General features: G+C 38.0%; 1 protein-coding gene across 2 annotated transcripts in view; it reads right to left on the bottom strand.

Moving 5' to 3' along the window:
* The window catches only part of VAMP4 (vesicle associated membrane protein 4), a 28726-nt gene extending 5521 nt beyond the window's left edge, over positions 1-23205 (bottom strand). Inside the window, exons 1-7 of one of the 2 annotated variants that reach the window (XM_055323533.1) lie at positions 23067-23205; positions 20284-20403; positions 14265-14311; positions 11156-11206; positions 5029-5129; positions 3733-3812; positions 763-814 (exon numbers count right to left, since the gene is read on the bottom strand). In XM_055323533.1, coding sequence (XP_055179508.1) covers positions 763-814; positions 3733-3812; positions 5029-5129; positions 11156-11206; positions 14265-14311; positions 20284-20349 — 397 coding nt within the window. In that variant the 5' untranslated portion in view covers positions 20350-20403; positions 23067-23205. Of the gene's footprint in view, positions 1-762; positions 815-3732; positions 3813-5028; positions 5130-11155; positions 11207-14264; positions 14312-20283; positions 20404-22391; positions 22697-23066 lie in introns of those variants that run through there. The other variant, XM_055323532.1, reaches the window with a different exon arrangement.
* Positions 23206-24886: the final 1681 nt, after the last annotated feature.

Here is a 24886-nt window from a genome sequence, read left to right as displayed (position 1 = left end):
GCCAATGACGAGGGAAGCATCTCCAGGACTGATTTCTAGTTTATACATCAGTGTTTTAGGTGAAGTCACACAAAATCCACAATGAGGATCAACACTATTTCTTTGTGACAAACTTTTTCTGTCTAAAAAGAGAGTAATTCCATGGGGTTTTTCAAGTGGCTCTTATGAGGCACTTCTCAAATCTTCATAAAATCCCTATAAACACAGATAAAGGGACTTGGGGAAGAGGAGGTAGTAAAAATTATCTGACTTTAATAATGTTAAGAAAAAAAAGATGAGTTAGGCATTAATGAGTAAAATCAAGTTTAAATCTAAACCCAAACAACAAAACAAAACCCATCATATGGAGAAAATTTATCTGGACTTGTCCTCCAAACACAGTATTATGAAAGACAAACTTCCATAACCTGAAGTTAATAATAGAAGATGGGTGTACAGGCACCCTGTTTGGCCTCAGACAGCCCTGGGTTTGCGGGTGAGGGGTAGGCAGGAATGCTCTCTGAGAATCTGATTAAAGATACAGACTCTCTTTAATAAAAATGTGCATATGCATATTCACACAGATTTTTTCATACAATTTAAGAACATTTTCAGACATCTATAGACTAGTAGTTTAAGAAGTCCTGACTTAAGGTCAGACATTATTACTCAATCCTGGCATTAGTCATACTAGATCAACTGAAAATAAGTTAAAAGGGAAATTAAAATGAACTCTAAAACAAATGATACCCCCCCCACATTACTAATCCAGTAAATACTTACTGATAATCACTAGCAAAAGGATAACAGCAACCAAAGCCATGATGGCTTTTATCTACAACACACAAAAAAGCATAAGGTATTAATGTTTGACTTGTTAATAAAGTCAAGATTATCTGTTGTGCTACTAATTACAGTATACTAACTCATCAATGAAAAGCTCATCCCTTGAAAGCTTTTCAAATTTTTTCTCATGTGAACTTAACTATTTTCATCTTTGTTTTTTGCTTGCCTGGATTTTATTGTTTAAGGCTGTATTGTACAGTAAACAGTAACAAAGTCTTCACTGGCATGAACACTGTGTCTATGATTTCTCCTGCTTATTTCTAATGAGACTAGGAAAAGTATGAAATTTTAGCAACTCTGTTCAAAAGTATCAGGATATGATGAATAATATAGGTATTCAATACAATTCATTCTCTCTATATAAGGCAGCATTTTTTATAGCACTTATTCTCAAAGCATATGAGAATTCTGTTTTTGTTCTCCTTACTCTCCTCTTGGCAATTTTGTCTCCATTTTGAGGAATATAATTTAGATTCTTTGTGGATACCTCATTTAATAAATAACTTGCCTAAGAGGCCTATGTGTGCCAGTTTCATAGTTGGGAGGAGAAACCTTAAGATTAATCCTTAGTCTGTTGCTCAATATTTTCAGCTCACATCTCTATAAAATTGTCACATTCCTCATTTAATCCTAAAGTACATAAATTATAAATTGGTCTGATTTTCCTGATAAAAGTCTTGTTTTCATCATTTTCACAGATAACTGATTAAAGATGGTTCATTAATTAAAAAAAGACTTAGCTACTATAAACACATGCAACATTATGAGTATCAGAAATAGCAACCAGAAGTAGCTAATGAAATGTTTCTAAAACAGCTACTGGTAACATTTTAGTGGCATCATATTTATGACAGGAACAAACTGACCAAGAGAATACATGGAAGGTTTGCAATTTGGACACCAGGTGCCTATTAAAATTATTAATTATGATAAAACAATGTAGAAATTCTCCGCACCTACTGGATAATTTTTTTCACTTTTAAAATCAGGTCTATTGAAATATACTTTATCTAGAATAATATTCACCCTTTTAAACTTCATTTTGATGTGTTTTGACAAATGTAGAGTTGTCATCCACCACCATCAATCAAACATAAGGCACTTCCATCACTCCGAAAGTTCCCTCATGCCCTATTATAGTCAGTATGCACCTCCCTACCCTTAGCTAGCCACTGGCAACCTCTGATTTGTTTCCTGTCCCTATTTTTTTTTTTTGTTTCCTGTCCCTATATCCCCTTTCCTCAATCATCATTACAAAGTCAATCCAGAAAATGGTAGTGATATAGGGACTATTTAGAAATATAATTCATTTTTTCAAATAATAAATTTATTTTTTTTTGGTGTTCAATTTGCTAACATACAGAATAACCCCTAGTGCTCATCCTGTCAAGTGCCCCCCTCAGTGCCCGTCACCCATTTACCCCCACCCTCCTCCCCTTCCCACCAACCCTAGTTCATTTCCCAGAGTTAGGAGTCTTTATGTCCTGTCTCCCTTTCTGATATAGAAATATAATCCAAATATAATTTTAAAATAAAATTCAATTTTCCTCCTTAAAACATACTTTTCAAAAAAAAAAAAAAAAAGGCATAACTGTTCCTCCGGCCTGAAATCCAGAAGATACAAAACAACAATCTTTAGATATGGTGAAAAGAAGCTAGGCAAAATGTACATTATGATCATCTTTTAGTGGCTACATGAATGGGTCATGTGTACATAGGGGGAGAGGAAGTGAGTGGCTCATGGACCCTTGGCTCTTCCAAACCAGGGTATAGAGAATTTCTATAAAAATGGAAAACTTGGGATCCCTGGGTGGCTCAGCGGTTTCATGTCTGCCTTTGGCCCAGGGCACGATCCTGGGGTCCCGGGATCGAGTCCCATGTCAGGGTCCCGGCATGGGCCTGCTTATCCCTCCTCCTGTGTGTCTCTGCCTCTCTCTCTATGTCTATCATGAATAAATAAATCTTTAAAAAAAAAAAAGGAAAACTTATAGAGGATGGGAAATTTATTCTTTACTAGACAAGGGGAACAATGAAACCTGTTTCTTTCCTCATTTCTATTTTGAAAGTAAGATGATTCAACAGGCAGACAGACAAAAATAAGTAAATCCACAGCAACTCTTGGAAGAAATTCTTAGCATAAGGCAAAGTCAAGTTCAAGCTTAAAAATGAGAGATTAAAAACAATGAATTTATGTCTAAGACTTTCCAACAGAGCCAAAAATGATACACAGAATTGAGAGGAAAAAAAAATTGCTCACATGACATGAAATTCTCTATGTAATCTTAAACATTTTAATGATTAGTAGCCATACTTAAGAGGCAAATTCATTTCTATAAAATGTTTTGCATGAATATATTAGTACATATTTAAATATGTTTTACTTTGTTAAACATTTTTATTTCTGATTTCTTTGGAATAAAGAATAGTGAGGTTTTTTTTTTTAAGCCTCATTTGTTATAATGGGTTCTAACATATAAACTGCTTTTATTTTTCTCCAACAGAAAATTGTACTTTTCTCTAGCTTCCATTCCATCTTTTAAAATCTCTATGTAATGTTATAAGTTGCTCCAAAAAGGTACTAACAATAAACTATATGAAAAATTTATATTTCTTATAAGGTAGTCTACAAGTAGCTAAATTATTAATAAAACTTGGCTTACTTTCTATGAAGAAATCCATGAAAACATCCTTTTAAGAATTGCTTGATTCCTTTAGTTATTCCTGTACCCAGAGCTATTAATAAATTCAGCAAATATTTACTGAGTCCCAGCATGTCTCAAGTTCAGAAGCTAAAATAAACAAGGCAGTAGTAGTCCTTGTCCTCACAGAGCTTCGAGTCTAGAGGCCCTTTATTTTGTGAAGACCACTTGAGATCCTGGGCAACTAATGCAGTGTCTACTGACTTACTTTGCATCCACGCCACCACATTTGCCTTCGAAGTTGTTTGGATCTGTTGCTAAAAGCAGTTGCATTATCCGATAAGCTTTCTATATCACATAGAGGATGGAGAGAAGGATTAAACGACATAACAGGATTCTTTTATCTAGTCACACAAAGACAAGAAAATATTAATTTCTACTTCTGCAAATGTATTGCCTTTTAAGCATGAAAACAACATCCTCCCATTCCTCCACCCACAAACTCTGGCAATCTGTATGGGGGTGAGGGAGGGAAGCAAAAAACAGCAGTAGGTCATTTTTTCCAGGGCCTCAATGCTTTCACAAAAACAAAAATTCTGGTAAGAAAATACTCTTTAAAAATTCAAATACTTGACATACCTACAGAAAAAAATTTACACATGGAGAAGGTTAGATTCTTAGAAGATACAGAAAGTGATTGATTTTAAAGTAAAACAATGATATTTATTTATTTACTGCTGGGACAGTATCAGTTTTATTGAGGATGCAGAACAACAGGAATTCTCATACATAGCTAGTAAAGATATAAATCAGCAGAAATTTAATAGTTTTAAAGAATACTTTGACAGTATTATGTAAAGCTAAAAATATTTATGTAAATAAATAAAGCTAAACAGCAATTTATTCTGAGTTACATACCCTAGCACAAGAAGACATATACAAGTGTGCCCACTAAAAAACTAATAGTGTAAAAATCTGAATCAAACATTAACAGGACAATGGATAAATAAACCATGAAACAGTCTGAGGTAAAACAATGAATTTTAAAAGTGGTTAAATAAGTTGTTAGACAAACTATCAAGGATTAGTCGGGTATTTCGCCACTCATCATTTATTTAAAGAATATTTGAGTACCCAACATATGCCAGCAACTGTTACAAATACAGAGACTAACATTTGTCAATAAAGAAATGTTTTTAAGTTACCAGAGAAAGCCTAAAATAAAAGTAGATTAACTTTGACCTAAGTGTTGAAGTGATTAGACTTTTCCTTCTTGAGATCGCGATCGCGAGAAAAAATACAACACACTTCAACATAAAAAAGAAAAAAAACCACTCTAACTTTCCAATAATAAATTTAAAAATTTTCTATTCCCAACCCAACAATTAAATAATGCAGTAAGATGAGTCAAGTAAAGGGAGCTAAAGTAAAAATACTAAAATCACAAACTTAAGAACCAAATATCATTTTCCTAAGCCAAGATTCCTAAATTCTGGCTAGAGAAATGGAAAGAGAAACTATCAAAACACAGATTAATATCAAGAAATATATGAAGTATCTGTACCTGATTTGTCCTGTAGTTCATCTAGTCTCTCCCCTCTTTCAATTACCTTTGTAATATTTTCTTGCATGACATCAATAACTTCATCCACCTGATTCTGAACACTAGTTTAAAGGAGAGATTTAAAAATTATTAAAAAAAATAAAATAAAAATTATTTTTTCTTTTGAGCATTTTTATAATTTTTGAAACTTTCATTAGAAAACTTCCATGATTGAAAATAGCAAGTTTTCAGATGAGTACCAACTATAAAATGTTTAAGTGAAGGCTGCTTGGCAGTGTCCTTCTTTGTGGGCTTGAGCACTCAGGCAATTAAAGATAATATAAGTAAAAGTCATATTTAACTTAAAGATAGTTTATTTTTAGCCCTGTTCCTGCAAATTAAATGTACTGTCAGAATGCTTGGGAACTGCAAATTTTAATCAAATAGCTTGACTCTAAATAATTAGTTTCACTTTCTTTTCCATAAGCTACCCAGGGAGGCATCACATAACCTACTTTTGCTATAGTTTATACACTAATGCTAATAAAGGAATTTGCCTAGGTTAGCTTTTGAAAATACTCAATTTCCAAAATGGAAATGTATCTAATGCTCAGTGAGTGTAACTGTTCATTGCTCATCATTTTTCTTTGAAAACAAACAGGGTTTAAGACAGGTACACTTAAAAAGGTTCTGAAGCACCCAAGAGGGAGCAGAAAGGAAACATTTTTTGCTGTTTTTCAAAATAAAAATATAATTTCCTCCTTTATGTTAGGTGATGAGGGCCTGTTCTAACCAAATTTCAGACTGTTTAATAAAGACTTAATCTTCACTGGCTCATTCATCTAATTGGTTCTTAGCTGCTTGCTCTCACTCAGGAGTTACCTTGAGTACACAAACACAGAAATGTTTAATAATTCAAAGTGTTTAAGGATGCCTGGGTGGCTCAGCGGCTGAGCGTCAGCCTTTGGCTCAGGGTAAGATCTCAGTCCAGGGATCAAGTCCCACAATGGGCTCCCTGCAAGGAGCCTGCTTCTCCCTTTCTCTATGTCTCTACTTCTTTCTTTGTGTCTCTCATGAATAAATAAATCTTAAAAAAATAATAATTTAAAGTGTTTAGTTTTCCCGTTAAACAAAAATTACCTTAAATTACTTCATAAAATTGTTATGCCAGTGAAATATTTAAAAGGAGAAATAAAGTGAACTCATGGTTCTTACAACTCAAAAAATGTTTAAAATGCACTGGATTACTAGCAACTATATATATATAATATGTTATACAGAATATATATAATATAAAGTATAATATCTTTATAAAATAAAGATATGCAACTTTCTAATTAGGAAAGAAATAATTGTGTTGATTATTGCCTGTGGCGCTTTAAAAACAAAACAAAACAAAACAAAACAAAACCTCACAATACACATTTTGTCTCTGCCCTCTATTCCATAGTATCCTCCAAACTAAGCCAGTGGGTCAGGGGTGAGGCCTGGATGCGTAGTTTTAAAACAGTTTTATCTCTTCCCTTGAAGAGCTCTATCTTCAAAAAGTTTGCTTTAAAATCAAAATGCAGACTCGTTTAGACATAGGTGGGTTCAGAAGTAGTCTCAGATTCAAGTAGCAATTACTACCTTTGTTGACAGTCTCTCCTTCCTATATGAAAAGCATTTTTAAACCCACTGATTTTCTACACACAAACTTCACAGTTCATCACAGCTCCCAGAATTCTGTGCTTCCCACACAGAGCCCACTGAAGGATACCAGACAGAAGCATCACCCAAGCCAGGACGCAGAACATCTCTTCTGCCCTAAAAGATCGAAAAATCCCCTGAATCCCTAAGATGGGCTTGCTGCAAAATGCCTAATCACCTAAACAAATAGCTAAAATGTTCATCCTATATAAAGACAATGGCACAAATATTCAAGCAACTAATTAGTGTAGTCAACAATCAATGAAAGTCTGCTATGTATTGTTTTTGGCCCAGAGAAGACAGTAATGAACAAAGCAGACAATTCCAGCCCTCACAGAACCAATGCATTAACCTTTAGAGCTGTGATAGAGCCTGTCTGTCCCGCTTCTATATTTAAAGCATTTAACACTAAGTGAAAGTACATACCTATTTCCTACCTTTTCCCCACTAGACGCTAAGCTTGATGAAAGCAGAAACTGCTCATTTTGTTCACTTTTGCAGCCCCAGTATCAGCAACAGTGCTTGGGGCAGAGTACCCATTTGATGAACATTTGCTGAATAAGCAAACAATTTGGGTGTAAGTCCTGAAAAGCATACCCAGTTACTTAAGAAAGATATAAGGCAGTGAATGTAGAGGTCTCCACTGAACTCTGCGAACTGTAACAGAAACACAGCTATTGTTCAGCAAGGACCAATCTTGAAATTCCCAAGGCAGTTACTTTTTGTCATTTGCAAGAGATGACAATAACCTAAATTAAGGCAGTACTGCAGGGTGGGAACGGACAACATGCACTGCAGCCCCTACATGTGATCAGATTATGGCTATTATGGATATCGATACACTACACATTATTTAAAACAAAACCCAAAAAGGAGGGGATATTTCAAGCAGCAACTGATTAATGACACTGATAAAGGAAGCTGGGGCAAGAAAAGGGTAGAGGATTTCTAGATTTATAATTTCAGCAACTGAGTGTCAGGAGATGATGCTATTAACTGAAACAGAAAATTAGGAACTCAAAGGAAAAACAAGTTTGTAAAGGAGGGTGTGGAGATATATCATTTCCAGTTAAAAGAGAGTCATATGGTAGAAGAAAGGACACAAGAGAGCATGCCCAGGAAAAGATAAAGACATGTAGAAAGGAAAAGACATTTCAATGTTGACTTAAATCATCCTTAGAGGCAGACAGCATTCTCCTATTCCTGAAATGCCTCTATTCTAATTATCAGCAGGGAAGCTGCATGGTGTAGTAGTGTCCATTCTAAGCTTCCTCAAGCCTCGTATTTTCTCACCTTTAAAATGAGGATGATCATCTCTCACTTTTGAGAATGAGATGGAAGTGTTTTTTAAACCCTTATTACAATGCCTAACACTCGCATGAGCTTAATGGCAGTGCTCTTCCATTAAGAAAAAAAAAATCATGCTCTGCAACAAATACTCATTCCTTATTTTATACAGAAAATATTTATTTTCATAGTTAACACCCCCATCTTGTGGCTTTTTAAGGTACTGTTGACAAAGGGTTTAAAGTGATGCTGTATTTTTGCAACTATGTATGTATTTCTGTTACATCATGAACACTCCTTGTCATGAACACTCCTTGCCGGCCTTTTTATAGAGTCAAAATGCTTGGACCAAGACTATAGTTAGGAAATTCCCTACCCCTAAGAGAGAATGCCTGTAACTCACTAGAGTTGCATTTATAAAGCCATTATTTAACTTAAAAGCAAGAAAACATTCCAAAGAGAACCATACATTTTATATAGGCATGTGAATATTTTAAATCACAAAAAAAAAAAAAAAATTCCCTGAAAAGTGGTAGTACTTTTTGTGGGAATATTCTGGTGTCAACATGCCAATCAAATTCAAATGAAGCAACAATGTTGCTGATCCATGCAGTTAAGAATTACCCTGTATTAAAATACCACAAACCAAGGAGTGATAGTACAGCTTAAAGAAACTCACCAGTGCTACAATTTTGGTTACTCAACTAATGCCAGGTATGTGTCCATGGGCAAGTTGTGTGGTAGACTGTGTTCCTCCATCTTGGGCCATTTGGGGCACACAACAGAGTCATACCCTGGCTATATAAGCATTCATGAGCCCGTGCCCACAGTTTTATATTGTATTTTGATGACTAATCACCTTCTAAGTCTGGCAAGCCTCTGGTTCTAGAGTAAGAACCATTATACTTACTCAATAACCCCTTGGTGTTCTAAAATTCTGTGAGCACCAAATATACTGTGCTAATTAATATGTACATATAAATATTCATGTGTGTATGTGATTGGCACTTGCTAATATAGACATATACTTTGTTTGCAATGCCCATTCTAGACAACTAGCAGTGGTTTGGGTTCAGCTGGAAGATCATATTCAAAAGACTCAATAGGCCATACTCAGTACTAGGCTCCATTTGCAGAAGGGTATCAGACAGGAAATAAAGCATATTGGCAGGACAAAAAACAAGTGTGTCATCAGTGGAGTTCCCTACTCCAGGGTGGCTTAGGTATGAGAACTATGTGGGTAGATACAGAAATCACTCTGGCTCATGTAGATGAACAGCTCTGCCATGGCACCCTGACAACCCTGAATGCTCTGTAATCCTCCCAGAACATGAGATGATGAATGGCTTGTGAGGCCATCTCTCACTCATCATCCTAGAAGACTGTCACAAGCCAATTTCTTACCACCCTCTAGGTTATGATAATGTATGGAAAGTTTTCTGCAGGGCATATTTGCAGACCATAAAACCACTGAGCTACAGTGTAGAACTGGCTTGGGTATCCTACAATTCCTATTACTGCCGTGCAGACCCTTTTATTTCGGAATCATCATTTTCGGTATGTAGGACAAGAACCCAGAGAGTTTGGCTACTCTTCCTTTTATTGCCTATGTACATAATGAACTGCCTGAATCTAAGTAGCTCATTGTATCTTTACTGGCCAAATCAGAGCCTTGGAGCAGCAGAGACTCTCCTCTGCTGGCTTTGAAGGAGCAAGTACCATGAGTTCTACATTTGCAAGGAAAATAATTCTGGCAACAACTACCTGAACTTTGGAGCTTCAAATGAGATCATACCTGTGGTAACACCTTGATTTCAGACTTGTGAGACCCCTTATAGAGGGCCCACCTAAGCAGTGACTGAACTCCTGGACCCATGGAAATGTGAGATGATAATGTGTGTAGTTTTAGGCTGCTAAGTTCAGGACAATCTGTCACATAGCAAGAGAAAATAAAAACATCCTGTCTAGCACTCAAATCAGTTTGTTGTAACCTTGGTTCATATTCCAGAATTCACTGGCTAAGTGGATTAGGCTAAGTGTGGACATTTTTTTTTTCACACCGACACCTACCTGACTGACTAAAGCCCAAGTATCTGACCAATAATTTGATTCCCTATTATAGCACCCTTCCTATTGTGTGCCAAGTATATCCTGAACTACAGCAGTGATTATCCCTCCTTAGATCCTGAATTCAGGCCTTTTATTTAGTTCATCGTCCACAGTTAGTCTTCAAAACTAGTCAGTGTCCAGGGCTATTTCACTGCTCCTCCAATTCCTCTCTTCTCTCAGGATCCAGATCCTTCTAACATTGGATGCATTTACTATAGCATCACCCATCAACCTACCACAACCAACATACACAGAAAAAGCTTTAAACTGAAAGCCATAAATCTTAGAGCAATATAGGAATTAGGATAAATAATAGATATAAAAAAGTTCTGGAGGAATACAAAAAAATATTATACTTCAAAAAACTAAATCTATTATATTATTTCCATTAATTCTGAAAATGGGAATCAAGCTATAGATTTATTTATTTTTTAAGATTTATTTATTTATTCATGATAGAGAGAGAGAGAGAGAGGCAGAGACACAGGCAGAGGGAGAAGCAGGCTCCATGCCGGGAGCCTGACGCGGAACTCGATCCCAGGACTCCAGGATTGCGCCCTGGGCCAAAGGCAGGTGCTAAACTGCTGAGCCACCCAGGGATCCCAAGCTATAGATTTAAAACCAAAATGGACCTTGAGATTATGCTAAATAAATGGATTTGACAAAAAACAATCAGGTTAAGAAAAACCAAGAGGAATTGGATTTCCTTATCTATTATTCAGAGGTAGCTCTGTGAAACTAAAAAGAATTATTGGGTTTTTACAATCCAGTAGTTATATACATCAGGGCTCAGCAAACTTTTTCTGTAAAAGGCCAGACAGGTAATAAATATTTCAGATTTTGCGAGTCACAAGGTCTCTGTCACAACTACTCAAATCTGCCATTGTAATTTTAAAGCAGCCACAGATAATAAGAAAATAAATAGGCATGCTTGTGTTCCAATAAAACTTTATTCAGAAAAATAGGCAGCAACTAGATTTGAATCATAGGTGCAGATTGCTAACCCCGGGCCCATGCAGAAATATGATAATCACTTAAACAAATGAGTAGCTCAGGAACTTACTGCTTAATTTTATCATTTCTAGGTCCAAATCTTGGTCCAGATGGTCCCCTTCTGAAAACAAAATACCAAGTACATATTCATAATGAGAGCATAAAAAAAATACACACATACAATCAAGCTTAGTTCTAAACATGGATCATCTATTATAAGAAATCATACTTTACTGGTATTGCTGGAACTAAATGATATGTAACCACACATCTGTACTTCACTGGTATTCAGTGCTGGTCGGTGCTAGCCACAACTAACCTAATTCTTCTAAATGTTAAAATTTTCAGAGAAGATAGGGTTTATATAATTCTTTGTTTATATATAGGTTGTTCTAACCACTAAACTCTGAAACCATGAGAACTGAAATGCCAGTGACTATGAATAACTTTATGATCAATTATAGAACACTAAAAGTAAATTCACCTTTGAATTAGGTTGTCATAAAATGCTGATAATCAGGAATGAATATAGAGGAAATCCATTCAAAACACTTTTGTTACTCATCTTCAACTTATCAACAAAGCTAAAGGGAAATCCAAGAGTCTACAAAAATACCAACATTTCTCCAATTATTTGTCATGTGTTATATCATTTCAACCAATCCATTTTAAGATTCTGGAAAGAAAAACTTTTAGATATTTTGGGTAATTATTCCTCTGATGATAGAGAATAGGTTGTAAAGCACAAAAATTTTTAAAACTTAGAATCGGGTACCAGGCTCAGTTGGTAGAGCATGCTACTCCTCATCTCAGTGTGCTGAATTTGAGCCCCATGTTCGGTGTAGATCTTACTTTAAAAAAAAAAAAAAAAAAAAAATAATATATATATATATATATATATATATATATATATATATATATATATATATATCTGTACTAGTTAAACACTAACTCCCATTCCTCCTCTGCTTAGCTCCTTTCAACCTCCATTCTACTTTGTGTCTCCATGACTTTGTCTACTCTAGGTACTTCATGTAAGTGGAATTATGTAAAATTTATACTTTTGTGATCAGCTTCTTTCACTTAGCATAATGTTTTTGAGGTTCATTCATGTTGTAGCATGTGTCAGAATTTTCTTCCTTTTTAAGACCGACTAATAAAGGCCAAGTAATATTCTATCGTACAGATATATCACCCTTTGTTTATCCATTCACCTGATGATTGACCTTTAGCTTGCGCTATCTTTTGGCTATTGTGAATAATGCTGCTATAAACCTGGGTGTTGATTAATTTTTTAAAAATTTGTTTTGTCTCCCTTTCAACACTCAGGGCCACAGTGTGTGGAAGCTGCACTTTCAGCAAGTGTGCCAGTTGGCTGTCAGGCCATATGAAAGATGCACATTATTTGGGAGCAGATTTCCGATGGTACACTACTGGTCTGAAGTGTTTCCCACAAGGGTATCCAGCTTACCATGAAGGAATCACTTATTCAACCTTCTGGCCTTCTGTTCAATCCTAAATTCCATTCTGACAGGCAGCTATTGCTCTAGATCTAAGGCTTTTCACCATAATTGGCACCATGGCAATTAGCTTTGTGACTCTTTGGAAATTGTGTCATATGTAGGAAATTATCTTCCCACTTCATCTGACCTTGCCAAAGTGATACTATTTCCTGTTAATGGATTTGCTTCCTATCTGGCAAGCTCTTTTTGTTCACTGCTTTACAGCTGTCAATTACTTTCTATAAAAGGTTTTTATTTGGGAGGGGGAAAGCCTCTACAAAAACATTGCAACATTATAACAAAGGCGGCCAATGTTTCCCCTCAGGCACACCCCTCTACCTCAATCTCTGGGGAAAACTGCAACAATATGTCCTTCTTCCTGACTTTGCAAATAAAACTAGGCCTGTAGGAACACAGCTCTTTCTAATCATAACTGTAAAGGATTGATCAGGTCAATTAAATGGCAAAGTATCAGGGCAATTCAATGGGAAAAGGATAATCTTTTCATCAGATAGTGGTGGAACAACTGGATAGCTGTATGCAACAACAACAAAATCACCCTTCACCCTTACTTCAACCATATATAAAAAATTCATTTGAAATAGATTATAGACCTAAATGTAAAAGCCAAAACTATAAAACTCCTATAAGAGAACATAGGAGAAAATCTTAGTGAACTTGGGTTTGGCATATATTTTTTAAATAAACAAAAACAATAAAAGAAAATGTAATAAATTGATTTCATCAAAATCAGTTTGATCTTCAAAAGACACTATTATGAAAAAAAGATTAAGTTACAGACTAAGTAAATATCTGTAAAACGTATCTGACACAGAACTTGTATTTTGAATACATAAATAACTGAATAAGAAGACACATTTAGAACTGGGCAAAAGATTTTAACATACTTTATCAAAGAAGATCTGAGGATGGCAAATACACACAAAAAATGATGACCAATGTGCTCTGTCATTAGGGAAATGCAAATTAAAACTATAGTGAGGTAACACCACATACCTGTAAGAACGGCTAAAATTAAAACATTGAATGTATATAGTACTTATCAGATTTAGACTAGAACTCTTGTACAATGCTAGTGGGAATATAAAACGTACACCACTTTGGAAAACAGCTGTACAAATATACCAGTCACTCAACTAACTCCTAAGTATTTTCCCAAAAGAACTGAAAGCATAAGCCCACTCAAAAACTTGTACATAAATGTTTATAGCCACTTTATTCATAATAACAAAAACTATAAACACCCTAAATATCTATCAATAAGTGAATGGATGAATGAATTGCAGTACATTTATATAATGGAATACTTCTCAGAAATAAAAAAGGGATCGCTGATACATGTGACAGTATGGATCAATCTCAAAATAATTATGCAAAGCGAATAAAGCCATTAAAAAAATAAGGCATACTGTATGATACCATTTATTTAAAAGATTCTAGAAAATACAAAACAGATCAATGGTTGCCTAGAGACTGGGGGAGTGATAGATTACCAAAGAGTATGAGGAAACTTTTGAGGTGATGGTTATGTTTATTACTTGATTTTGGTGATAATTTCACAGGTGTATAGTACATGTATCAAAATCCACATACTCTCTCTATATTTTATTAGATGTTAATTATACCCCAATAAAGCTGTTAAAACCAAAAACTTACAGAAAAAAGTCTTCTTCTTCATCTGAATCATCTTCCAGAAGATTTCTCTGTCAAAAAAAAAAAAAAAACGAGTTTTCAGATTCAGAAGGCTTACAAACTGTCAAGGAGTAATGAACGGAGTTCTACCCTGGTGAAATTGAAATTTTTTTTTTTTTTTTTTTTTTTTTTATTCATGAGAGACATAGAGAGAGGCAGAGACATAGGCAGAGGGAGAAGCAGGCTCCATGCAGGGAGCCCAATGTGGGACTCGATCCTGGGACTCCAGGATCACACCCTGGGCCAAAGGCAGACGCTGAACCACTGAGCCACCCAGGAGTCCCCCTAGTGAAATTTCTCAACTCCAAGGTTCCAGAGACAAGAGTGATCAGCTGTGCTTCACTATAAGCTAAAAGACAAAACCACATATGCCAACCTTACAAAGAAAATGCTTATAATAGCAGGATCCCATGACTGACTACAAGGCAGAAAGGTCACCAAAGCCAGTAGAGGAATAAGGAACTGTAGGCAATCAGAAAAAAGTTAAGTCCCTTCTCTCTCCTCCTGCTTTCCATCCGGTCTCCTTCTACCGGCAGAACCTAATAAGAAGCTAGGTGGCAAAGAAGAAACGTAGTTGCAGAGCCAGCTCCAGAATGAGAGAGGAGTACAGAAGACAGATTTGGAGCTGGGAGACAGGGTTAATAATTGGCACAGTCTACCTATTACCTTCATAGTTCACAAATGACCCTCTACACATATTAGAACTTCAAAACAAAAACAACTTTATACTTTTATAAGATGTGACTATTTTCCTTATGATGGAGATGATCCCACCCTCTTGCAACAACCACACCTTTTCAGCATACAAGAATTTAGAGTATAACTTGTAGGCAGAATAATAACTCCCCAAGATATCCTTGTCTTAATCCTTGAAACCTGTGAACAGATTTCCTTGTATGCTAAGAGACTCTGCAGATGTGATTAAGTTAAAAATCTTGAGATGGGAAAATCAACAGGGATTATTCATGTGGGCCCAACATAATCACATGAATTCTTAAAAGGAGGCAGAATCACAAGAGTTCTTAAAATAGGGAGGCAGAAATGCCAGAGTAAAAGGGACAGAAAGAATGAGAATGGTGAGAGAGAATACAGGGAGGGAAAGAACAAAGGGAAGGGGAGGAGTTAGAAGATCTTTGCTGGCTTTAAAGACAGCGGAAGGAGCATGAGCTGAAGACCACAGGTGGCCTCTAGAAGCTAGGAAAGGCAAGGAAACAGATTCTCCCCTAGACCCTCCAGAAGAAACATAGCCTGCTAGAGCCATGATTTTAGCCCAGGAAGACCCACTTTGGACTTCTGGTCCCCAGAAGTATAAAATGGTAAATTCACGTTTTGTGTTTGTGGTAATTTGTTACAACAACAATAGGAAACAGATACACCACCTATGTGCCTTTTATGAGAAAATTACTCAAGGAATTTCACCAGCCAAAAAAACTCCAATTAAATTAGAAGAAAAATTCTAAGACATTGATACAATTGATGAATCTAATAAAACATTTGGTCAAATCTGAATAAATGATAATGTGATTGTGAACTTTATCTTATAGATATTGAAAAAAAAACGGCATATTATAAAGAAAAACTTTAAAAGAGCCCAAAATTCAACCCCGGTGGCACAGCGGTTTAGCGCCGCCTGCAGCCCAGGGCGTGATCCTGGAGACCCGGGATCGAGTCCCACATCGGGTTTCCTGCATGGAGCCTGCTTCTCTGCCTGTGTCTCTGCCCCTCACTCTCTCTGTCATTCATGAATAAATAAAATCTAAAAAAAAATTAAATTAAATTAAAAAATAAATAAAAGAGCCCAAAATTGTTCCAATAAAACCTAGAGGCAGGAGTGGAAGGATGAAGTGCAGAAGTAAGAGTAAGGGGTGTACCTCACTGGGGAAAGGAACAGGGGATGCAGGAAGCCGGCTGGAATGACAAAGTAAAGCAATGGAAGGGGTATATACGGTCTTTGGTATACTGACAGAGAACACAGATTTAAACATTACTGTTAAAATATGAAGTTAAGAACAAAAAAGAGAGAGAGAGAAAGGAAGGACATTTTAAAACTACCTAATGATACTGGGGATGGGGAGAGATGATGAAAAACAATCTGCCAAAGTAGTCAGGGAAAAGAGAGAAAACATGAAATATAATGAATCATATCTATGTAAATATATAACATCACACAGACTGAGACAATGAAAATAGGATTCAATATTCATTTTTTGAAGATTTTATTTATTTATTTATTCATGAGAGAGAGAGAGAGAGAGAGAGAGAGAGAGGCAGAGACATAGGCAGAGGGAGAAGCAGACACTATGCAGGAAGCCTGATGCGGGACTCAATCCCAGGACTCCAGGATCACGCCCTGGGCTGAAGGCAGGCGCTAAACCGCTGAGCCTCCCAGGGATCCCCCTCAATATTCATTTAATAAATACATTTGCACATATTCTATGTGCTAGGCACTGTTCTAGGTAAGCACCAGCTTTGAACAAGACAGAGAAGGTCTGAATTCTCATAGAAAAATATCTGATAGTAACAAATACTATGCAGAGAACTGAAACAGTGACAGGAGAGAAAGTGACAGGGTGACTAAATGAGATTAGGTTGTCATGGAAAATCACTCTCAAGAAGTGACACTTAAGCTGAGATCCAAATGATAGCAAAGGGCCAACCAATGTTCAGGGGAAAAGGCATTCATGGCCAGCAGAGGGACTGCTAATACAGAAAAAGCCCAAATATGTTTGTTATCATAACAAATGTGATGGTTTGAATGCTCCTATTAAAACTAAAAACTACACATGATTAGAGTCCAAGAATTCCAGCAAATACCTGTTTATAAAAAATTCACCTAAATGAATGTCAAAGTATGAAAAAAAGAGGTGGAAAAAATACATCAGCAAATTCTAACGAAAAGAATGTTAGGGTTAGCATTATTAATACAAAGATGGATTTGGGGACAAAGGCATTAAATAATCAAAAAAAATTTTTTTAAATAATCAATTTGATGAGAAATTGGTGATGAGGAGCAACTCGTTGGTAGGAGAAATGTGGAGAAAATGGAATCCATATACACTGCTGGTGGGAATGCAAAGATTATGCAGGCACTTTAGAAAACAATCTGGCAATTCTTCTAGAGATTGATCATAACTAACCCAGCAATCCCACTCCTAGGTGTTCGAACAAGAGAAATGGAAGCATGTTCAAAACTTGCATTTGAATGTTCACAGCACTGCTATTTTTTTTAAAGATTTATTTATTTGAGAGAGAACACAAGTGTTGGGGGGCAGTCAGGGGAGAACAGGGCAGAGGGAGAGGAAGAGAGAATCTCAAGCAGACCCCAAACTCATGTGGAGCCCAATGTGGCACTCAATCTCACGACTCTAGGATCATGACCTGAGCTGAAATCAAGAGTCAGATGCTCACTTGACTAAGCCACCCAGGTGCTCCAGCACTGCTATTTTTTCTTTTAAGATTTATTTTATTTTATTTTATTTTATTTTATTTTATTGTATTGTATTTATTTTATTTTATTTTATTAAGATTTATTTATTTTAGAGAGAAAAAGCACTGTGCATGTATGTGGGGAGAGGGAAGGGGCAGAATGAGAGGGAGAAAAAGTCTTTAGCAGATTTCATGCTGAGTGTGGAGGCCGACGGGAAGGCTTGATCTCACCACCTGAGCCAAAACCAAGAGGTGGCTGCCTAACTGTGCCACCCAGGCACCCCAACAGCACTGTTCTTCTTACATCAAATAGCCAAAAAGCCAACAGCCAGAAGTAGTATGAAAAAAATCATTAATATTCCCAAAAAACCCGAATGTCCAACAATGATGAATGGATGTGATATATCCATTTACTTTAATATTATTCAGCAGTAAAAAGGAATGGGATACCGGCACATGTTACAACATGGATGAACTTCAAAAACATGATTTAAATCCAAAAAGCCAATTACAGAGACAACAGATTGTAGGATTCCATTTATATAAAATACCCAGAGTAGACAAATCTATAGACTGGTGGTTGTCTAGAGTTGAGAGGATGAGAAGAATGGAGGACAAATGCTAAAAGATACAGGATTTCTTTTTTTTTTTTTCAAATAATTTTTATTTTATTTAATTTATGATAGGCACACAGAGAGAGAGAGAGAGGCAGAGACACAGGCAGAGGGAGAAGCAGGCTCCATGCACCGGGAGCCCGACGTGGGATTCGATCCTGCGTCTCCAGGATCGCGCCCTGAGCCAAAGGCAGGCGCCAAACCGCTGCGCCACCCAGGGATCCTGGATTTCTTTTTTACAATGATGAAAATGTTCTAAAGTTGACTGCGGTGATAGTTGCACAATTCTTCAGATACACTAAAAACCACTGAATTGTACACTTAAAAGTTAATTGTATGGCATGTGAATTACAGCTCAATAAAGCTGTTACTAAAGAAAAGTAGAACTACACTTTAAAGTTTTTAAAAGTAATTCACAAATTATTAGAATCAGTTATCAAATTTCACCATCTAATACACATTCAAAAAGAGATCTCTATTTAAATAGCCAGTTTTATTCAATTCTGGTTCAATATCCTATTTTTACAATAAATTGTGGTGGTAACCAACCAACAACATAAAAAGAAAGTGCCATAGTTATAGTCTTAGCAGTGGAATTGAGACTATATTTTATAATTTTAAGCATATACAGAAAACTTATTTTGAAAAGCTTCCTAGCAATTGTCTATTGGTGAATTCTAACCCTTTAAGTAAAAAACAAACTACAAAGAGAGTTAGAATAAGGAAAAGACAGGGATGCCTGGGTAGCTCAGTGGCTGAGCCTCTGCTTTTGGCTCAGGTTGTGATCCCAGGGTCCTGGGATCAAGTTCTAGATTGGGCTCTCCACGGGATGCCTGATTCTCCCACTGCCTCTCTCTCTGCCTCTCTCTCTGTGTCTCTCATGAATAAATAAAATCTTAAAAAAAAAAATAATGAAAACACAAATGTTTCCCATATTGTACTAAAAGATACTTTTACATCATAAGATGTTGGAAAGAGTGAATAATGAGATTCAGAGCTTGTACAAAACAGGAATGTGTAAAATGAAGTCAAGCAGACTATGCCCTCCAGTTTTTTAGCACAATGGCAGGTGGTCAATAAATGAATCAGTAAATGAAGGAACAGTAATAAGATAAGAAGTGAGTGAGGGCTTCAGGTTGCTGGATAAAAAAGAAAAACACTAATTCCTTTCCTCAATAAATATTTCTTGAGTACTTATTTTAAAAGTAACCTATCTACCACATTCCTTTCAAATGCTATCTTTTGAAGATTCTGCAAAACTTCTAGATGTACACATATCTCCATAGAATGTTCTGGGATAAATCAGAAATTGAACACTATATAAAAAACACTCTAGACTCTGAGACAATTATAGAACTAAAATCCTTTATCTGAAATTCCAAAAATCTAAAAAGTTCTGAAAATCAAGGTTTCGTAAGTTTGAAGCCAAAACTTATTTGTAGGAAAACCTGACCTGAATTGATGCTAGCTAATTTATTTATATGCTTTACTTATACACTTAAAGCAATGAGACATTTCTTTCTTTCATTTATTTTTTTAGCATGGAGAGATGGGGAGAGGAGGAGGAAAGAGAGAAACTTAAGCAGGCTCTACACCCAATGCAGAGACTGACTCAGAGCTTGATCTCATAGTCCTGATAATCATGACCTGAGCCGAAACCAAGAGCCCAATGCGGAACTGCGTCACACAGGCCCCCAGTAATCAAACATTTCTCCGAGAAATACTAATATTTTTGGAGGTGCTGCTCCAGATGCAAAAAGGCTATTATATAATATGCACTTAACTATCTTTCTAAAATCTGAAAAACTCTGAATTCCAGTCATATTCTGTTCCAGAGTTCTGAATAAGATGCTCTGTACTTGTATAAAATTCACTTTGAATGACTGGAAAAAGGAATAAAAACTTATTTGAATCTGTTTGAGAAATTAAGATTCTAAACTCACCCTTTCACTTTTCACAGAACCAGTGACATCATCATCATTTAGGTGGCGCTTGAACTTGGGAGGCATACTTTTTACTCAAGAAGTACTCTTCTGTTTCCCAGCAGAATAAGTATTCGCCACCTTGAAGAGAAAATAAATTCCATCTGATTCAAGATTTTGAGGGCACAAGATAAATTACTTAAATAGTGTTCAAGGCCTTGTACAATGGAGCCTCCTTCACTTCTCTGACTTCAAACTACCCGCCTTCCCCCTTTGCTTCATTCCACGTGATCCTGTCCTCCATGCCAGGCCTCAATACATTAAAAAATAGTTAAAACTATGAGAAAAGTAGGTGTAACTTTTAAAAGAGAACATGTAGGGGAAACTAGCGAAAAGTTTTTACAAAATTCAAGAGCGGATTGCTTAAGAGAGGGGAGAAATTAGGAGAAAATGAGACATTAAATGCTTTAAAATTTTTAACCTGGAATTAACAGACAGCAGAACACTCCTGTCTTTTCATATTTTTTAGTCGATTAAACAATCATTCAGTTTCTTCATCTGTAAAATAGTGATTTCTAGGTATCCACGTGAAGTTTGGATGGTCAAATCAGGTAATACATAAAAATATTGTGTAAGTTATAACATCCTATACTAAAGCACAGCACCAGACTCCAAGAAAAGGATAAAGTAAGTAGTGGGTTAAACAGAGACAGGCTTTTTAGTTTTATTTTTTTGCTAGAGAAAGTCTCAGCTTGTTATACGCTAATATGCATTGTGATTTTCCAGGAAAATGCTTGACTATGCAGTTTATTCAAATTTTCTTGAGAAAAAGCTGACATGCAAATTTAGTTTTCAGAATCTTGGAGTAGAAGATAGATGAAAAATGCGAATAGCTAAGGTACTGAATCTTTTACTATGTGGTAGGCGCTGTGCTCAGGGATTTACATGTATTTTCTTTTAGTTTTTATGACACTCCTTTAAAGTAGGCACTAAGAAACTAAGAGAGAACTAAGCCCTAATAAAGATAAGTAACACTACTGATTGAAACAGCAGAAACACAGGCTCAAATTAATCAATGGCTATGCACGATCAGTTTTAATATTTATTCAACTAATTGCCTTTCAGGTTCTGTTCTAGAAAGACTACTTCCTTATTACAAACCAGAAGCCTTCTTTTCCTTTTCATGAGAAGAAACAACTCTTTAAGATCTTTAAGTATAATTAGACATCAGTTTGCTGGCTAATATTATATACTGGCCCAGAGTCTAGTCTCATAAACCAAATAAAAGTAATTAAGTTGGTTTCCTATCGAAACAAATTGACGACACAGTCTTCTTTGATAAGAAATGCTTCTAAACAAAAGACTTAACCACTTGTAACAAAAATCAAATCTTGCTACCTCAGTAACAGCTCTAGAGTTCTTTATTCCACAATATTTCTGTCACGTACATCTGGCCCATTTTATTTCCTACACTTTGATTTCAGAATAATTCAATAATAACACAGAAATGTTACAGAATGCAGGGAAAAAAACAGATGACAATGGAAACAACTGAAAAATCTGCGTTTTTCTTTTAATTATACCCACGTTATTATTTTAAACCCAACAAACGGGCTGCTTTCATAACTAAGGCGAAAAAATTGCAGACTTACTTTATGAAATACACAGTAAAGCTACAAGTTTAATGATGAGGAAACCCCAGTCAGGTCCTCTAATCCAAGGATCATGAAGGCAAGAGACCAGCGTCTGACAGAAAGTCCATCAGCAAAGCATCAGGCAAGATTAACTATACTTCATGAAGCACAGGGCAACTGATGATTTGTGCCAAACAACTAGTAGAAATAGTGCTCAGAAATTAGGAATATATTTCTACCTAGAATTTCTCCTGCAAAAAAATACACATAAGTTCGGGGAATTGTGTATAGGTACATAAGTAAGTAAGAGAGCTTCCACGATATATGTCAACACCGAGAGTCGAACAGTAATATACAGCTCGCTTAAAAAATGTCACATCACCATAGGCTTCTTATGTCACCATCATCTTCTACAATTCCATATAGAAATGCAGTAATGCATATAGAGGCAGTAAGTTCCCTATTCACTGTCTTTACATGTAATACACTTCTAACCTGTTGTTTGATGAATGTTGGCTTCTTTCCTGCTTTACACAGAAAAGAAAAACCCCTATGTATTGGTCTCACGAAAAGCTTGAATCTGGGCACCGAGTTCCCTCTTCCCGGCCTCCATCAACAGTCCCGGTTGGTGCAGGTTCACAGAAACACGCGACTCGGATGGGCCCGGCCAGGAGAGGTCATCCACACCGCTGTCACACTACGGAGACGCACGCCGCCTTCCGGCCCTTATCAACGCAGTACGTGGGCGCTCTTTCTCCCGCGACTTGAAGCAAGCAAACCAACCCACCGCCTCCAGCAAGTAGCCCGGTTCACCGCGCCCCCCGCCCCCCGCCCCCCGCCGCCCGCTAACTCCGTCCTCGCCGCCCCCGGAACCCACTCACATTCCAGGCGGCCTCCCGCTCTCCTCCAGCCCGCCCCACGCCCTCCGCCTCCTCTCCCATCTCCCCCGCAGCCGCCCCCATCCGCACACCCCAGGCCCGGTCGTCCTTCTCCACCACGCCCCGCCCGAAGCCCGCCTTTCCCCAGGCGGGGGGCCCTCCCCGACCCCCCCCCAGGCCGGCCCCGCAGCCAGGCGGACGTTGGGAGGCGGCGGAACAGGGGCGTCGTCTCCGTTTCCTTCCTCCTCACATCAGCCCCTCCCGCCGCGGCGGCGGGCGCGGGCGCCGGTACCTGAGCCTCCCGGGGAGGTCCGGGCCGCTCCGCCGGGCCGGCAGCGCTGCGAGGGCGGGGGAAGGAGTGGGAAGCGCAGGAAGAAGGCGGGGAGGGGGACACAGTGGGCGCGGACCCGGCGTCTGCCGCTCCGCCGCCGCAGCGCCCCCGCTCATCGAGCGGATCGGCGCTCCGCGGCCTGGCGCCAGGCGGAGGGGGCGGGCCCAGGCTGCGGAGATGGTCGAGGGAGTCGAGCGAGCGGCGAGCCGGGCTCGGAGGGCGGGAGCGGAGAGCGTCCCGAGGCGGCGGAGGGGGCTCGGAGAAGTCACTCAGGGTGGCGCGCCGGGGCCCAGCGCCGGGTTGGGGCTGACGAGGCGTTTAGAAGATGATGCTTTGTGCGCAGCGCGTCCCCCTGGGCTAAGGAAGCCGAGGAGAAAACAAGGACAAGGAGGATGGTTCGCAGTCCCAGGACGGCTACGGATCGTCTGGGGCCTTTTCAGAAGAAAGACGTGTGACCCCTTGTCTATCGATGCAGGTAGCCTAGACTAGCAGGGAGACATTGCGGGTTGCCAGTCCCGTCCTCATTCTAGACGTTTGGAATCTCTGGTCCAGAAGGAGACTTACCTGAGGATGCACAGCTAGTTTGGACAGATTTGGGACGAGGACTGTTTTCCCCTACACCCTTTACTTCTTAACCTAAAATAACTAGGTCCAGACAGAGCCTTCAGGATTCGGATGGGAAGTCACCCCTGTATGGCCACTCCAGGGTTCTTTCACCCCCTCCTCCCCTTAGGCTCGGAGATTTAAATATGATACTCAAGTAGCTGCACACAGTAATCCAAAACAATTCCAGATTTGTTTTTACTTTCTCTTGTTTCACTTATCCATTCCTCCCACACACGTCCCAGGCGGATTGTTTTACTCATTTTTTCTCATCATTTGTATTACGCATCTTTATCACTTAATACCTATAGGTCCCTTGTCGGTCGTGTTTTAGTACATTTTTAAGTTGAAACACTGTAACTAGTAGGAAAATGCCTTGCTAGGAGGACAAGGACTCTCCACTCAATTACCTGAAGTTGAATCACCTGTAAAACTTTAAAATTGATGATAACGAGGGGATCCCTGGGTGGCTTGGCCGTCTAGCGCCTGCCTTTGGCCCAGGGTGTGATCCTGGAGACCTGGGATTGAGTCCCGCGTCGGGCTCCCTGCATGGAGCCTGCTTCTCTCTCTGCCTGTGCCTCTGCCTCTCTCCCTCTGTCTCTCATAAATAAATAAATAAATCTTAAAAAAAATTATTTGTACCTTTAAAAAAATGATGATAACGAGACACTAACTTGAGATTCTGATTCAATTGGCTAGTCATGCTGAGTAACAGTGAAGCATGGGTAGTCAACGTAAGCTTCTGAAAAGCCCGATGTTAGACTCGATATGCGAGACTACTACTCAGACCCAGGCTGACTTGGATAGAAACATCCCACCTAGGAGGGAAGCTTCTAATAGTTTCTCCACCAAGGCATGATGGTGAGACTGCTCCAAACTCCATAGAGGACCCGAAAGTTATTTTTTTTTTCTTCCAAAGTTGATTTTGTATCTGTATATCTGCTTGTTATGGGGTGCTTCCCTGCGGTGGTGCCTTAGCCAATTAGAGCCTTGAGCAATTACAGCATTAGCCCTTTATATAAAGCTTAAGACAATATGATTATTGAGCTGTAGGGGCATCTCACTGCATAGTTTCTATGACTTAATCATTTTTTAAAGATTTATTTGAGAGCACACACCCTTGAGTGGGGAGAGGGAGGGAATTTCAAGCAGACTCCCCTAGCCATGCTGGGAGCCAG

The sequence above is a fragment of the Nyctereutes procyonoides genome, unplaced genomic scaffold, assembly GCF_905146905.1.
Source record: "Nyctereutes procyonoides isolate TBG_1078 unplaced genomic scaffold, NYPRO_anot_genome, whole genome shotgun sequence".
Lineage (NCBI taxonomy): Eukaryota > Metazoa > Chordata > Mammalia > Carnivora > Canidae > Nyctereutes > Nyctereutes procyonoides.
The sequence above is the reverse complement of the archived record's forward strand: the minus strand, read 5'-3'. Positions and strand labels throughout refer to the sequence as shown.